This window comes from Lampetra fluviatilis, chromosome 7 (assembly GCF_964198595.1).
Source record: "Lampetra fluviatilis chromosome 7, kcLamFluv1.1, whole genome shotgun sequence".
NCBI lineage: Eukaryota > Metazoa > Chordata > Hyperoartia > Petromyzontiformes > Petromyzontidae > Lampetra > Lampetra fluviatilis.
Window position 1 is genome coordinate 2,008,176 of NC_136281.1, and position 15,452 is coordinate 2,023,627.

The 15,452-nt window shown below is 45.2% G+C and overlaps 1 protein-coding gene across 1 annotated transcript in view; it reads right to left on the minus strand.

Annotated features, from left to right (window-relative positions):
• Positions 1 to 13,139, minus strand: part of FOXN3 (forkhead box N3) — a 35,676-nt gene extending 22,537 nt beyond the window's left edge. The window contains exons 1-2 of the mRNA XM_078858128.1: positions 12,973 to 13,139; positions 2,626 to 3,336 (exon numbers count right to left, since the gene is read on the minus strand). Coding sequence (XP_078714254.1) covers positions 2,626 to 3,321 — 696 coding nt within the window. The 5' untranslated portion in view covers positions 3,322 to 3,336; positions 12,973 to 13,139. The remainder of the gene's footprint in view (positions 1 to 2,625; positions 3,337 to 12,972) is intronic.
• Between the last annotated feature and the right edge of the window lie 2,313 nt (positions 13,140 to 15,452).

Here is a 15,452-nt window from a genome sequence, read left to right on the forward strand (position 1 = left end):
GAGAATGTAGTATCACTCCACCTGGAATCCACATGACCACACACATGCAAATAGGACACACACACACCACACCAGAGGGTGCTTATAACAGTGTGCCAAATTAAACAACATTCTGCATATTAAGAAGCATGCCGTGCAGCCTCAAACCCCCCAAGCACACGATGACAATCGCCATCGGCTGCCGGTTATCATACCACATGCATTATTTGCTGAGATTCCACACATCTAGGCTACGGCCAGCTATCACCCATGAATGTTACCAAGACTGTCAGTTAACCGAGCTTAGCGGCGCGACACTGCATTCCGCAAATTATAAAGCTGCTTTCTGGCTAGGTGCAAATGCACACGTTAAATGTATGTGTGTTGAACTTCTTTCGTACGTAGCCAACCCTTCTCATCGGAGGTACGGGGGAAGGATAACAAACTAAACACAAGAAGCGGTTATATAAATAAACACTATTACTAAAGCAAAGTATTTATGGACCTTTACAAACGCAAGGGGACATGCCTATCGCTAAACTGTTTTGTGCCATTGGGGAAGGAAGTTGAAAAAATACCAGCTGCTAAATACTACGATATTGCGAGTTAATTCCACTGAAAGTCCTTGTCATACACTTGAATCCATTTTCCAAAACCTTTATTACAAAGCACAATATATCCCTGCAAATCTGCTCACGTGGATAAATTGAGCTATCACCGCATTAAAAATGCTGATACCAGTAAATGTCAAACTGAGAATAAATATGCCAACATTCGAAGCCGCCATGTTTGAAATGTGTAGCTTTTAAAAATGGAAACAATCTACACCACGCATCTTATGTATTCTAATTCACACGTATTTATGAATATCGTGTGTAAGCAGTCACCATAAAACAGCTCAATCATAGGTAGAAAGAGGCCTGAATGGCAATGGAAAATAATCAGATGTTGCAAATAAACTGTGCAGAGTCTGTGAGCTGTGTTTGCCTAAGTGTAGCTATTTTGTGGGAATATCAAGCACTCATGCACACCTTTAAATGACAAAAGCAACTCTCAGATACAAACTGAAATGAACAGTCCCATTCTGAGTGATCACAGGTCCTATTGGCTACGTAACAGAGTCTATTTGGTGTTCTGACAACCCAAGGCAATGGCGCACAACAGACATTTCAACACGAAAACCACAACTCTGTGGCAGGACGTACAGCCACTGGGCATCCTGCCAAGGCACAAAATGACAGCAGAGATTAAACTGTTTAGCAGGGCCGAGGTCTGCAGATCAACAACGTTAGGACATAATGTCCACATCATCAATCTCTTACAAGTCTAATAACTGTTCACATTATTTTTAAATAAGTTACGCGCAGGTAATTTGTTCATAACGAGTAGAAGGCAGTTTCAAGGTGCAGGACGTATGTATGTATGTATGCATGTTGAACTTATTTCGCACCGTACGTGGCCAAACGTGCAAATCGGGGGTGCGGGGGAAGGACAACAAGAAACACAAAAAGTGGCTTCACGTGGCACCGTGCAGCCCAATTCAGAAATGCGCGCACACAGCTACGGGGCCAGCCCGACGTGGATGTGCACGTTGTCGTGCGAGTCAAGAGTCTCTCCTCCCCCCCCCATTGCGTGCAGATGCAGCCACCCTCCTCCCCGTGGTCCTGGTGCACGGGCAATGGTCGCCACGGCAGGTTGCCATGGGAACACGGATAAAGTGCCCACCCACTCCCACCTCTGAGCACTCCCACCCCCTTTCAGCTTGCAGTTGTGTCTCTATCATCGTTCGGTGCACCAGCATGCGTGTACGTGTCACTCGTTAGGTTTGTCCTTCATTAATTAATGAACTCTTACTAATGTTGACTTAAAGCTTTCGTGACTGCAGGTGATTCATATTCTTTGGGTCTTTCGGCAAAGTCACGTAGGTTGAAAGGAAATTGAAAAAACTACGACGTTTCGATCACAACACAAGCGATCGTTATTTTCTTTCAACCCATCTATGTGACTTTACCGAAAGACCCAAATAATACTCTTGCTAATGGTCGTGTCACGACACTTAGGGGTGTTTTTATAAAGTAATAATTTTACCTTCGGTAAATGTGCTCCGACGTAAACAATCAGGTTAAAAATATTAATATCTGGCTTGCAAAATGAAAAGATGGTTCCCATTGAAATAATGAAATGCGTCAATGCTGATAACAATATTGTCATGTGCAGCAGCTTTTCCCTCTCAGACGTTGATAAAGATGCAGTGGGTTTCCTCACATTGTATTAGAGATAAATAGCACAGCAAGGAGAACCTGGCCTCGTACTATACTTGTTGAACTCTAATGATGACATATGTATCGCAACCTCTTAAATGCCCTACAACTCCAAGAATGTCATCTTCACTGCGATTGACATAATGTTCCATCATGACAGCACTGCAGGAATTCCATTCTATGCCCATGCTGAAGAATTGACAGGAGGAATGTAACAAGCAGTTAATCCATTCAATGCTCCCAGACAGATCACATCCTGCATCTGATTCTTGAACTTACCTTAAGTCTACTTTGAAAAAATGCTTTTGAGTAAGATGTATATACATGCGAGACTCTCCACGAGAGATTCAAGATGTGGAGTGAAATTTTAAGGCACAGCTCTTACCTGATGACGGTCTTTGTCCACTTTCTTGAAGCATTTATTCAGAGACAGATTATGCCGCACAGAGTTCTTCCAACCAGAGGGCGCCCCAACAAAGTAAGGGAAGTGGTCCAGGATCCAGTCATAGATGCCCTTGACAGGTAGTCGTTTGTAGGGCGATGCTTCAATTGAAAGGAAAATGAGGCAGCTGAAGGAGTAGGGTGGTTTTGCATTTGGGTTATGTCCTGCAGCGGCGGTAGTGGAGCGGTGAGAAGAGGGCGTACCCGGGAGGCCGGCGTGTGCATCTCCCTCCCTTGGCGGCAGGTCATCAGAGGGGGCAGGAGAGGGCAGGGAGTCTGGAGGCGGTGGTGGCACAGGGGGGGGACTCACGGCACGCAGGCCCGCCTGGCCACCCAGCTTCAAACTGCCCAGCACATCCCTGCCTCCGTGCAGCCAGTCCAGGTTTGTGAGCTCCTCATCATCGCGCGGCTCGCCTGGGCCGGCCGCCGGCTCCCGCTTTGGGGACAGTGCTGGAAAGTGGCCCAGGCCCAGGTGAGTGAGGTCCAGTGCCAGGCCCAACAGGCCTGGGGAGTGGTCCTTCACCTCATCCTCAAAACCCACAATCAGTTCATTGTGCTCGCCAGTCTCCGGCTCTTTTGACGACCCTTGCATGAAACTGGATCGCTCGGTCTTCACTTCGGGCAGCACCACTGGACCCATTTAGATTTCGACCCCCTAAACATGAAAGCATGGAAACACAAATGCATAATTAACAGTTTTACTCAATACTAGACGAGTTACTTTTTAGTCATTGCCGAGTATAAATAGGATATTGGTCGCGAAAGATTACGTGTTAAACAGAGTATAAATATTATTGAAAACGCCTATTTAAAATAAAATATACGCAATCATATAGCCCAAAGAAAATACTGTACCATTATAAGCACAATAATATTCTTAAACATAAGCAGTGTATACAATACAAATGCATGAATACAAAAATTATGAAATACATTTCAAACTACACATGGCTTCAGATGAAGTATTTCTTTACAAATATATCTGGAGGCTCTAATTTCTAACCACGCAAAGATATATTGTGCACAAATTATCAAATATTAACGTGCATAAAAGTACACCACAAAGAGGCACACAAAGCAACCCTGGCAAACGAAATGCATTCCTGAAAGTGTTCTGTCATTTCTTAAGAAACGGTGTTTTTTGTTTCCTACAGCATTAAACACAAATTCTAGATTAGAAGTTTTCATGACTGCAAGGATTCATACCCTCTGGTTTTTTAGGTAAAAATTTCAAATAAATGAAAAAACAACTAAATTGAGTTGTTTTTTCATTTATTTATATTTTTTACCTACGTGACTTTTCCGAAAAAACCAAAGAGTAGCATTAAACATGTAATATAATGTGCAGTGGCGTGGAGTTTTAGATTCCCATGCCATGTAATCAGGAGTGTGGCCAATGCATGAAGCACTCACTCAGCAAGCGCTCCATCACCTCAGCCAGCAGCACCAGCTAATTGCCAGGGTAACCATGACAACAACACTGCTCCATTCGTGCAGGAAGTGCTTATCTTCTTAGGCTGTCCTCTGGGAAATGTGTTAATATATTACGAGCTTTCTTAAGGATGTTCTACCTCCACGTAATACCCTTGAAACCATCTCGAGTTGCCCATACTGTTCCGAGTCACCCACAAAAGTATAATATTTAGCTATGCAGACTGGTGCCGTTTACAAGTGCCTAAGCTGGCATGGCACACAATGGGGGTGGCGTGGCCAGGGCCACATTCAAGCACTTTTGTTTCCCAAGTACTGATGTTTACACACCGCACCAGGTAAGTTGTAAAGTCCATAGACCAACCCACTATCTTTATGTCAGCACACAAAACCAAGGATCACTTAAAAAAAAGCAACCATTGCTCGAACTATTTTCTTGTTACAACAAAACGTGCCGTGCTTCGTTCCCACCCGGACACGTCGTATAAATTTTGACCGTCAAAAAACAACAACCATGGGGTAACAATGGTGACAGACAAAAACGTGTGAGCTAACTACAACACCCAATGTTATATACAATACAACAACCAGTGGAACGGCTGGAACTGGGCAAAGGAAAAGCAACCTTTTCTCTTTTAAACAAAGATAAGCTGTGCGGAATAAAACCTGTCACGCCCTGTACAAGGCTCTCAAACGACCACATGATTACGAGGGTAAAAGTTCAACGGTGAAACACCTAACAAACACCATAAACAATGGGCGCAGCATTGTGCCTCCTGAGTGCTCTGACATACTTGACAAGGTGGGGAGATGTCACGTGCGCGCACTGGCAGCCAAAGGTCCAGGGAAGGAAGGAAACCTCCATCTTGTGCACATCACACAATGGAGTTGGTGGGCCCACTCAAGCAGCCACTGGGAAACGCAGACGCAATTAGCCGTAGGTGACTATCCAGCAGGCTCATGTGACAACTTAGCATGGTCTCAGCCTCTCGCCGTATCCGTACCAGCCAGCAAAGGAAGTTCTGTATCTGGAAAAGACATCGTTGCTGTTTCACCAAAGAAAGAGACCTGAAGTAACTGTATTAGCCCAGCCAGCAGCCTGTGCACTCGGCATACTGTCACCTGCTCCACACCTTGTTCATGTCGGTGCATTTATTGTATTTGATCAAATTGTGCAGTGACTACGTGCTCCATCTTCCCGGATTTAGATAAATTCACCATATGATGCCAAAGGGTCTCACCTCTGTCGGATCACCAAGTGCACCATTCACTCGCTAGAGGTATTTGGACAAGGGCATATTAAAAGTACACTTCAACTGTTTGACTTGCATTATACAAGTCTGAAAACCTCTGCATGTTTGAACAGACAGTTTGACTTACATTATACAAGTCTGAAAACCTGTGCGTGTTTATACAGACTACTCATGCAAATCAAGAAGCTCCCGGGCTAAGCACACGTAAGCCCTGGCTGGCAGTGTTGGTTTTCAAGAAATAATACTCTTTGATGACGATTGCTTGTGTTGCAATCGAAACGTCGTGATATATTATTGTTTCTACCTACGTGACTTTACCGAAAGAACCGAAGAGAATATGGATTTCTGCAGTTACGAAAGCTTCAAATCAAGATTCCAAGAAATAACTTAATCATACAGCCCAAGATAGTACTTCAACAAGCCGTGTTGCCAAACTAATTCACTTCTCAGTTGCCAATGATCTACCACAACACAACAGCAAAACAACTTCATTACAAATTAGAGCACATACGTATAAATTAGGACGATGTTAAAAAGCAAGCAATTCTTAAAATGTCTACAGCATAGAGCTGCAAGGGAGAACAATGGACAGTGCTGCATATGGGGGGGGGGTAGTCCTCCCTGCACCCCGATGTTCATCCCCTCACATCCGCACCTCTTCCCTCTTCCTCAAACCATGCTGTTGCTTCTCACACTTCCCGTTCCCACATTGCCATGATACAAAATGGCACATGTGAGGTCAAAGTTAATCCACCCGCTGGAGGATGAAGGTCTTGCCAAACCATTGCCATTTCTCACGGTCTTGCAATGAATGTAACATTCCATCTAGCACTCTCAAAGCTGTCACACCATCATTAGTCTTGACTACTGGTCACCTTCTCTTCATCCTGCACCAGGCCATTAACTTGTACTAGCAGTCAAGATGCCTCTAACTTGCATAGGTTACCTAAGAAATGTGTCCTCTCCCCTGTGTCTCATTGGAATTCCAAGCATGGACATCTCTCGGCTTCTATGCATACTTTTGAGCTTTTGTTCCATCATTGTCCATGTTTCTGATCCATGTCATAGCCGGTAATATACAAGGATTCAACTTGCAGTATTCGTCTTTAGCCACATTGGTATAGTGCTTTTTAGCACTTTCCAACTAAGGTTGAAAGCATGAATTCATCTCTGTTCATGTGTCTGCCTGTCTGTCCGCCTGTGACATGGAGGAGCAATAACGATGATAAATATGCTCCAATATCTTATCTAGGATTTTACATAGCGCTTTTTTCCAAGCGCTTTCAAGAATTAAAATGCCATTTTAGTACGAAGTTCTCTTGCTATTATTGACTTAGCCTATACAAATACAGTCCAGCCGAATTGATCAGATGGTTGCCCAAAAACCTGGCGATAAATAAAAGTGTGTAACAAAATAGCAGTCCATGTGAAAGTCTTTTCAGCCAAGGCGATGACGTCACATGCCTCTCCTCATGACACCACTACATCTTGTGACCTTTTTTTTCGATTTAAAGCTTTCGTGACTGCAGGGATTCATCTTCTTGGTTCTTTCGGTAAAGTCACGTAGAAGGGAAGTAATAAAATAATAAAAATAAAACATGATAAAATAATTCTCACGACGTTTCAGCCGAAAGAACCAAGAAGATGAATCTTGTGACCTCTTACATAATGAACCATCTTACATAATCTAAGTTGTACACCTCATCATGTTGGGAATCATTACAGTACTCATGCATAAGAGTGATGTTTAGTTCTTGTTATTATTAAGTACTGTTTTCTAAAAAGCCCTGCCTCTTTCTCTCACTATAACGTTGACGAAAAGGTTAAGGAAAAACGCAACTTACTTTGAGATAATTACTATTTTTCTACAATTTGGTCCATTACACCAGTTTCACAGATATATTGAGAAGGCTTAAACAAATGGTACTTGTAAAGCAGCATTATTTACTCAGAAGGCTCTTTCAGAAATACAACTACACGCGAAATTCACTTTAGATTGGCCTTGCAGATTTCTCATCATATATCTCATTTTCTCCCAATCTACTTGCGTCTTCCCGTGTAATGTAATATTCCCTACTCTGACAATGATGTTAGTTCCCTAGACAAATTGATGAAGGTATTGATTTAAAGTACACTTTACATTGATTTTGCAGATGGGTTTCATGTTTGTAAACCCTTTAAAAGCAGTGTGTTGAGGAGTTCTTTAACATTTCATGCTTTACATATAATCATAATAAAATGTACAAAAATTATGGTAGCTTTGTGTGTTAAAACTGTTTTCTCCACAGAAGGTATATTTATTCATTACATTTAGTCTTCACTGGAGACCTACTCTGGGGGGTAACATAAAATGCTTGTGTTGGTCAATGTAGTTAAGCCACACTGCTAATGTAACCATTACGTGGTGTCTCACACAGGAGTCCATTTAGACAATATGATAAAGGCCCCCATTCGTGTACCCACAATGAACCAAGTGTGAGGTTTAGGAGAGCGGTGAGCACAGAGTCTCATTGTAAATCAGGTATTAAAGAAGCACTGACTTTATGAACTAAATAATAATCGTTAACAGCCCATTGCCGGGTGAGAGCCTCCTCACACACCATGTTGATCGAGGGGTTCTTTGAAACACTTCATCAACCACGTTGGCTGGTGCTGGTTTGTGAAAGGGAGCTGCCCAAGAATGGTGCATATATCACTCGCCACTAGCCATGGAAAGGAACTGAACTCAGGTGGCCGAGTTTATAGTGTGGGGTTGCTGACCATTTCAATAAGGAGGTTTTTCCTCTTTAAACTTAACAGGAAGGAGAATTCTCATGAGGGAATGAATCTTTCTAATAGGAGCAGCTGCATTTTCTGTGCGCCTCCTGGCTAAGCTCAAACTTACCAACAAACATCTCCATGCAGTAGTGGTAGTTAACAAGGGGCACTTCACACGGCAGGCTGATTGTCGGTCATGCTTCACCCTTTACAACTAATTACCGATCCAAACGTGGGAGGATAGTGTGAGGTCCCACTTGACGAGTGCACAGTCTGGAAACTAAGACTGAAACGATGAGTATCAGCATCCTGGACCTCCCCAAGGCCACTCTCTTAAATTGCCATATAGGCCAAGTCCTGAGTAAACTCTTAATCGAATCCACTTAGGGTTGACTGCGTTACACGAAGGAAAGGCTGTCATCCATTCAAATAATTTCACCAGATACTTGTATGCAGATGTATGCACGCACCACCACACACACAAGTGATTCCTTGAAATCATACCGAACAGCAAGTGAGAGTGCACGAGAATTAGTTTCAATTAAGCCAATTTTCTCACCTCAAACAGTCATCCCAAACATACTATTTACCATTTACCAAGTATATATAATGACAATGCTACTTTTCGAGTAGTCAGCAATGTATATCAATGTACTGATATTTTTACCTGTGGCAGAGTCGATGTTTTCAAATGTAATCACCAAACTGTGACGATGATCACCATACTGACCAATGTGATGAAGTTGATCAAACACCTCCCCACAACCAACAGTGTGTGAATATGTGGGTCAGAACTATATTGATGAAAGCACAACTCAACGGTACACACCATTTTGTTTACACAAACACAGGTATTAATAATGTGTATAGAGAAGTTACTGCAACACTTAGAACATAAACAAAACCAAGTAGGACAGAAAGCCTGTGCCCTTCACAGATGGGTATGACATTCCACTCATGTGAGCTTCCAGCATTCCTGGTCAGCACCCTGAGGGACGCTGCAGATCACTGCAAGCAGACCCAAGTTAAAAGGTTGATACCGTGTCCCCAACCACGTTAATGACTGAACAAAGTGCAGTTAACTTTGTCACGGTCTGTCTTTCCTTTAAGACTGATGGCACTGCCACAATTAGGCTTAAATGCAAAGTAGTAATCTCTATAAGAGTATGACTAAAAAGACATAAAAGGCTTCGCTATGCAACTCTGCAACTCCATTTGCGAAACGGATGGTCACCTAAGACTGCCAAACTTTTAAAATACACCAATACGACAGATGTAAAAACTGTCAAGTGGGAACATCGTCCATTTCGGAGCAGTATTTCCACTTTATCCAACAGGTGACATCCCCACCCCCATTTGCCATGCCACACACCCTCTCCAACTCATCAGCAATTCTGAAGCAGTGACAACCCATGGCCTCCTCTCCACACTGCACCATTTAAACACGTTTTCCAACACTCAGCAGCACAGTCCAAGTTATGTTATCAGAACTATATTTGGAACATTCCAACTGATGCAAAGCTATACCATTTAACATTCGTTTCAGAACCTTGCCGAGTAAGAAACAGTTAGTGTATGTCCAGTTTATTTCTAGGTCTGAAACATGATGCTGGCTTCTAAAGACTGGTATGCCTGCAAAAGAGTGAACCTCATGGGTCTTGTTCTGGACAGGACACAGCCATGAATCATAAAAGTGTCTCGGTGTCAGCTGCAAACTCACCCATCAGCACATTGCCAACGTCAGACAGTTTTCCAATGATGGCCAGAAATAGAATGTTTACCGTATAGTTATGGTGATGCTGGTGGGTGGCACTCAAGCAAAGTGTTATCTAGACGTTGCAACTATGTTATCTAGATGCTAAATCTACTGGGTGCATGCTCTGCTTTCATTGTTGCACACAATCATGCCATACATCTGATAGTTGGTGCTCTCCATTTAAAACATCACAATAACAATTGCCTAAGAGTGTCAAACTTTGGCAGGTAACTCCGATATCCGCTAAAAGTAATAGCCACTCCTAAAAAAAAATCTAAATATTGTTTCACTGTTATTTTTTTAAGTTTGAACAACATTTCGTCATCCGAAAAGTTCTTCAAACCCTTAACACGTGTATTGTGTGCAAAACCAATAAATTACATCCACTCTGCATGCAAACATGGAACCTATGCATTCTGAGTGTGGAGGAGAGAACCCCAAAACACCTTCCCACAGTCCTCTACGAAATTAACAAATAGTACCACGAGGCTCCTGGTTGCACGTACGTGCATACAAAATTGCTGGTTAGGATGACAGTGTTTTTCTGCAAGTGGCGAACAAGATTGCCAGCCCAGAATAATGGAACATTCATGCCGAGTGAAGCCATGACATTTCATCCGTGTGCACACACAAGAGAGCATTGAGTTGGGCGCTCGGCTCAATGATTCCGTTATGCTCAATGGGCAATGCATGCAGAGCAACGAGGGCATACATGACAATACACCCACCGCGTACTTTGCCCTGCATTGTCACGCAGTGTTGTTGCACAATGCGCATGGTTTAGCGCAGCAAATAAAAGCTGAAAATGTACTCCACCAAATGAGCCGCGTTTGAAAAGTAATTTAAGTTTTAACAAAAATATGAACAACGCAATTGCAAACTACTATACAGTACTACTACTGTATGAACACCAGTGGAAACCCATTTGAAGTAAAAACTATAAGCACAATGGCACACTAGTCATTATGGTACATCAAACATACTTAATGTGACAGCTCATATTTATTTTAGTGTTGTTTCCATAAGAGAAAAACAACACTTACTACATTGTCCAGGAAAGAAACACTATTAAAAATGTATAAAAACGGAAAAGGCTACATGTTGGTTTTAATCTCTTAATTGTACGTATCTGTTAAAAGAGCTCATTGGTGCCGAGAAGCTGTGTTGCAATTACCCAGGCATGCCAGTAGCCCTGCCCGTACAGGTCTGATGCTGACAGCTGATGCATGCGGCTCCTTCAGTGCCTCGGGAAAGAAACACTGTGCCTGTCATGATAAACACGCCTGCCATACAGTATACACCACTAACCATGTACACACAATAGCGGGTCACTGGTAGATCAATTACACTGTACGCAGACTACATGTGTGCAGTTACATGAAACTTTAACAAAGATTCATATATATACGGACTTACAAGCTGGGATTTTTCGCTTTTAGAAATGCGCTTTAATTTTCACGGTGACATTAAATTTGTACCAAAAAAAGTCACTGTCGTGGTTCTTGCTTAAACTGCGAGATTTACTCCACACGTACCCCCCGCACTGTGCTTTGTTTATTATACCATGTTGTGAACGTGCTTTATATGGTGCCGTGGTTTACATCCCACACCGTATTGTTTCACAAACACTTTTAAGCGTTAATCATCACCGGGCCACCAATATACGCAGTTAGAATGGGGCACTGCCACAACTTGGTGATGTTTGTGGGGGGCGGCGGGGGGGGGATGGTGCTTCTATGGCAGAGGGCACTGACTAATGAACAGCATGTGGGAATGTGAAGCCCAAACCAAACGAGCAGCCTCGGAGTTCATGGCCAGCGGCTGTGGCATCGCACGGGATGGCAACAGCAAAAGCATCACCGAAGCAAAACACTGCAACAACATCGCCTTCCTGCCACTGCAGCCACTTCCTCCCCCCGCTTGCCTCTCTCTCGCGGCCGAAAATACTCACATTCACAAGCAAGAAAACAGCGAATAACGCATCTAAAGTCGAACATATCTTCGTTTGTTTTACTTTTTACATTGAATTTCAAACTTAGCAATACAGTTGGCAGAGATAGCGAGAGAGAAATTAGATATATTTGTCTTAAATAACACAATAAATATCAAAACAAAGGGGGGCCATTCATGGTTTGTTGATGGTGCCCACTGACATGTGCGGGGTAATTCGCCACAGCCACCAAGCTCCCAGGGGACGCCGCTCAAGTCGCGACGCCAACTGGAGGGGGGCCGGCCTCGTCGCCTGGGTCTCGTGATCTCTGCCCTCTATCTGCGCGACCCGCTCCCTCTCTCCATGGGTTATGCAAACACGTTTCGCAGGCCGCTTTGTCAACAGGGCCAGATTAAGTCCAGCGATAACAAGGGCTCGCTTTAAAGTCGCTTTGCCAACCCATCGGCAAAGTGTAACAGCAAACCTCCCACTGTCTATTCGACCTTGGGGCGCACTGCTGTTCATGTTGGCGCATTTAGTCTTTGGTGTTTGTGTATTTTGCTCGTTTTACTGAGTTGTTCAAGTGTATTCGTGTTCTATTATGTCGCAATGTTTCGGTATGTTATGACAATCCGTGTGGTACGATGTATTGTTGTTGCGGCGTGGCATTACAGTCCCATGTGTTATCGTGTGCGCTCATCCGGCACCACGAGGTCCCACCGGCCTCGGGCCAAGCACCGACAGCCGTCCCGTCCGAGCCCTGTCAGCCCGATTTCTCCCAACCTGAGACCCGATCTCTCTCATTACCTGAACCCCTTCCGTCTGACCGCACTCGACATAACTAACCCCTTGCCGATCCAACCGGTGCGCCCCGTCCCTTCACGGCCTGCTCGCCACTGCAAACCACGTGTCGGCGTGGCCTCTGAGAACAGTGTGCCGCCTGTTGACCACGGACAGTCCCCTTTGCTTGCTCACCAGCCACGACCCCCCCACGCTCCACCGACAACACCACGGCCACTGGGCCGACGACGACGCCGGGGACACCAAACGAACCGAGCGGCCGCCTCGGGTAGTGTGGCCCAGGCCAAGCCTCGCTCTGCGCCTCGTCGGGTCGCGGCCATAAACAGTGGAAACCAGCGCGGACGCGACGACGTGACTACTCACACGGAGAGCCGGCGGGGGAGTGGCCGAGCGACAGGCAGTGCCGGCAAAGGGAAGCCCGGCCTCGGCCTCGTCGTCGCCACCACCGCCGCCACCGCCTCACGTAAGATGGAGCCGCGGGACGCGCCCCGCGCCGCTTCCTCGTCCCGACCTGACGCCACGCGGGCCGCCCGTCTCCATGGCAACGCGCTCGCCCCGCCCTCGCCCCCCTCGTCATCCGCCGAGTCCGCGCGCGCGTCGCCAATGGCAACGGCCTCGCTGCCCCGCCCACGCCGCTGCGCGCGCGCGTCACGCGCGCTCGCGCCCCGCCCTCACGCCTGCCGCGGGTTTCCTCGGCAACGGATTTCGTAAGCCACGCCTACATCGCGTCGGCACCGCGAGCGCGCGCGTGCCCATATCCGCTTCCCCTCCCCGCTCAGGGTCTCTATGGCAACGACGAGGAAAAAAAAAGCCTCCGCCCACCTGCCTTCCGCCCGGCCCCGTTCGTCGTCATGGCAACGGTTGTTGAGCCCCGCCCTCGCCTCAGGGCGCGGGGGGGGGGTCCCACGTGGCTGCGTCGCGTCCTCGTGCCCCGGCAGTCGCCATGGCAACAAAGTGCGGTTCAGTCGGCGCAGCGCATCTCTGCACCATACTGCTCCACGTGCACTCTCTTCCCCTCTGCATTGTACCGCTTCAGGCGCACTCTGTGCACTGTGCTTGCTGCAAGAGACCCTGCTCACGATGCACAATCAACTTGACCGTGGGTCAAACCTCCACAGCTTAGAGCAGGGTCAGAACCCCACCACGGAGGTTACGGAATGTGTGAAATCCTGTAGCATCGTTCTGGCGAATATGCAGCAACCTCTCTCCTTCTCATCACCTGATACCTGCAAGGCTAAGCAGGTGTAGCATCTCTTTACATCATCATACTTTATCTTAGTCATTCGTATTTAACATTGATTCAAACGTCACGTGTTATACAACTGCTATGGAAATTGAAGGTTTACAAATCCCTCTAATCGGCTTTTTTATGGGCATGTTTTGATTAATATGTTATTAATTATTGCACTGTAATGTAATTCATTAATCAACCGTGTGGCTAAATCTACACAACTAAATGTCCCGGGCTCTGGTGCTGTCACTCGTGGATAATGTTACCATTAAAATACACAAATCCCGTGTCTAGCTATAGCCAAGCAAGAGAGGAAGAGAGACAAGGTCGCACGGCGGCCTGCAGGAGGGCAGGACAGAGCTCCTCTTCACGAAGTGGACTATTAATCCAGGCAATGCTGCCCTTACTTTATGGAGTTCACATTTCCGATTAATGGCCATCCTGGTTGCCAGGCAACTCATGCAGTATGGTCCTGTTCTGGGATCGTCACGCAATGAGGCACCACAAAGGGTAAACTGAATTGTAAGCCTCGTCCACAGAGGCAATTGCGTCTGTGGCTTTAAAAATCAACAAAATAATCAAAATGTCATGTCTGCATATGAGGTACACATGCTTATTGCTTCTCTCTGAGAAGCGCACTATGCTTCGGAATACAAAGTATAAACACATGGTAGATGAATAAAAATACGTATCACTTTATTTTCATGTTGACCACACATTGCTGTGGTAAAATAAATGTATGGATGTGCACAATATATATATTCAAATATAGTAATTCAGATACATATAAATGAAAAGCTTACACCTTTAAAAATGTCAGATTTCAAATAAATATTTAAAATTAAGTATTAAATTAAATGTAGTCCGATGTTACAATTCCCTTTGTCTCATGAAGCGAATAAATGAACGAATCCATTGGACGTAAGCCCGTGTGTCAAGCACTGTTCTAGCAACTGCTCTGTGCTAATTATCCATAACTCACCTCATTACAACACGTGATCGGGCAGCCCGTGCACTGAAGCAGAAACTCAGAAGGTGGGAGGGATGGAGGATTGCAGGGAAATGTGAGATGTGAGATGGAGTGGACAAGGGGAGTGGAAGGGCAGGAGGCTTCCTCTACTGCCGTATTGCTTTCTGGCCCACGAGGATGGCAAATCACGCTGTCATGGAGCAGCTTTCAGCTGAGGCTGCATCACTGTGTGACCTGTGTGACATTCTGGACTGGACATTACAGCCAACGTGATAAACTTCACGTTTGGTTTTTTATCAATGTTAGATAAAAAAAAAAATTGCAGCTTCTGATATACATTGCAAAATAGATTTCGTAATAGAACTATCCTCTCTATACCTTTGGCTGAAAGCTTCACGAAGCAGTTGCCATCTCTCAGGGTGTCGCGATGCATGAATCCATTCTTGCCATTGCACGTCAGCAGATTGCATTGTTCTGCCTCTGTGGTGGATGGACATCCTTTCATACGTGTTCCATCGTTTGGCCGCCACTCAATCGTTAGTCTTATCCATCGCACCTCCGATTACCACGGTTGGCTACGTACGGCGAGAAAGAAGTTCAACATACATACATATCCCTTTTAGCGATGTGTCCTGCTGAAAG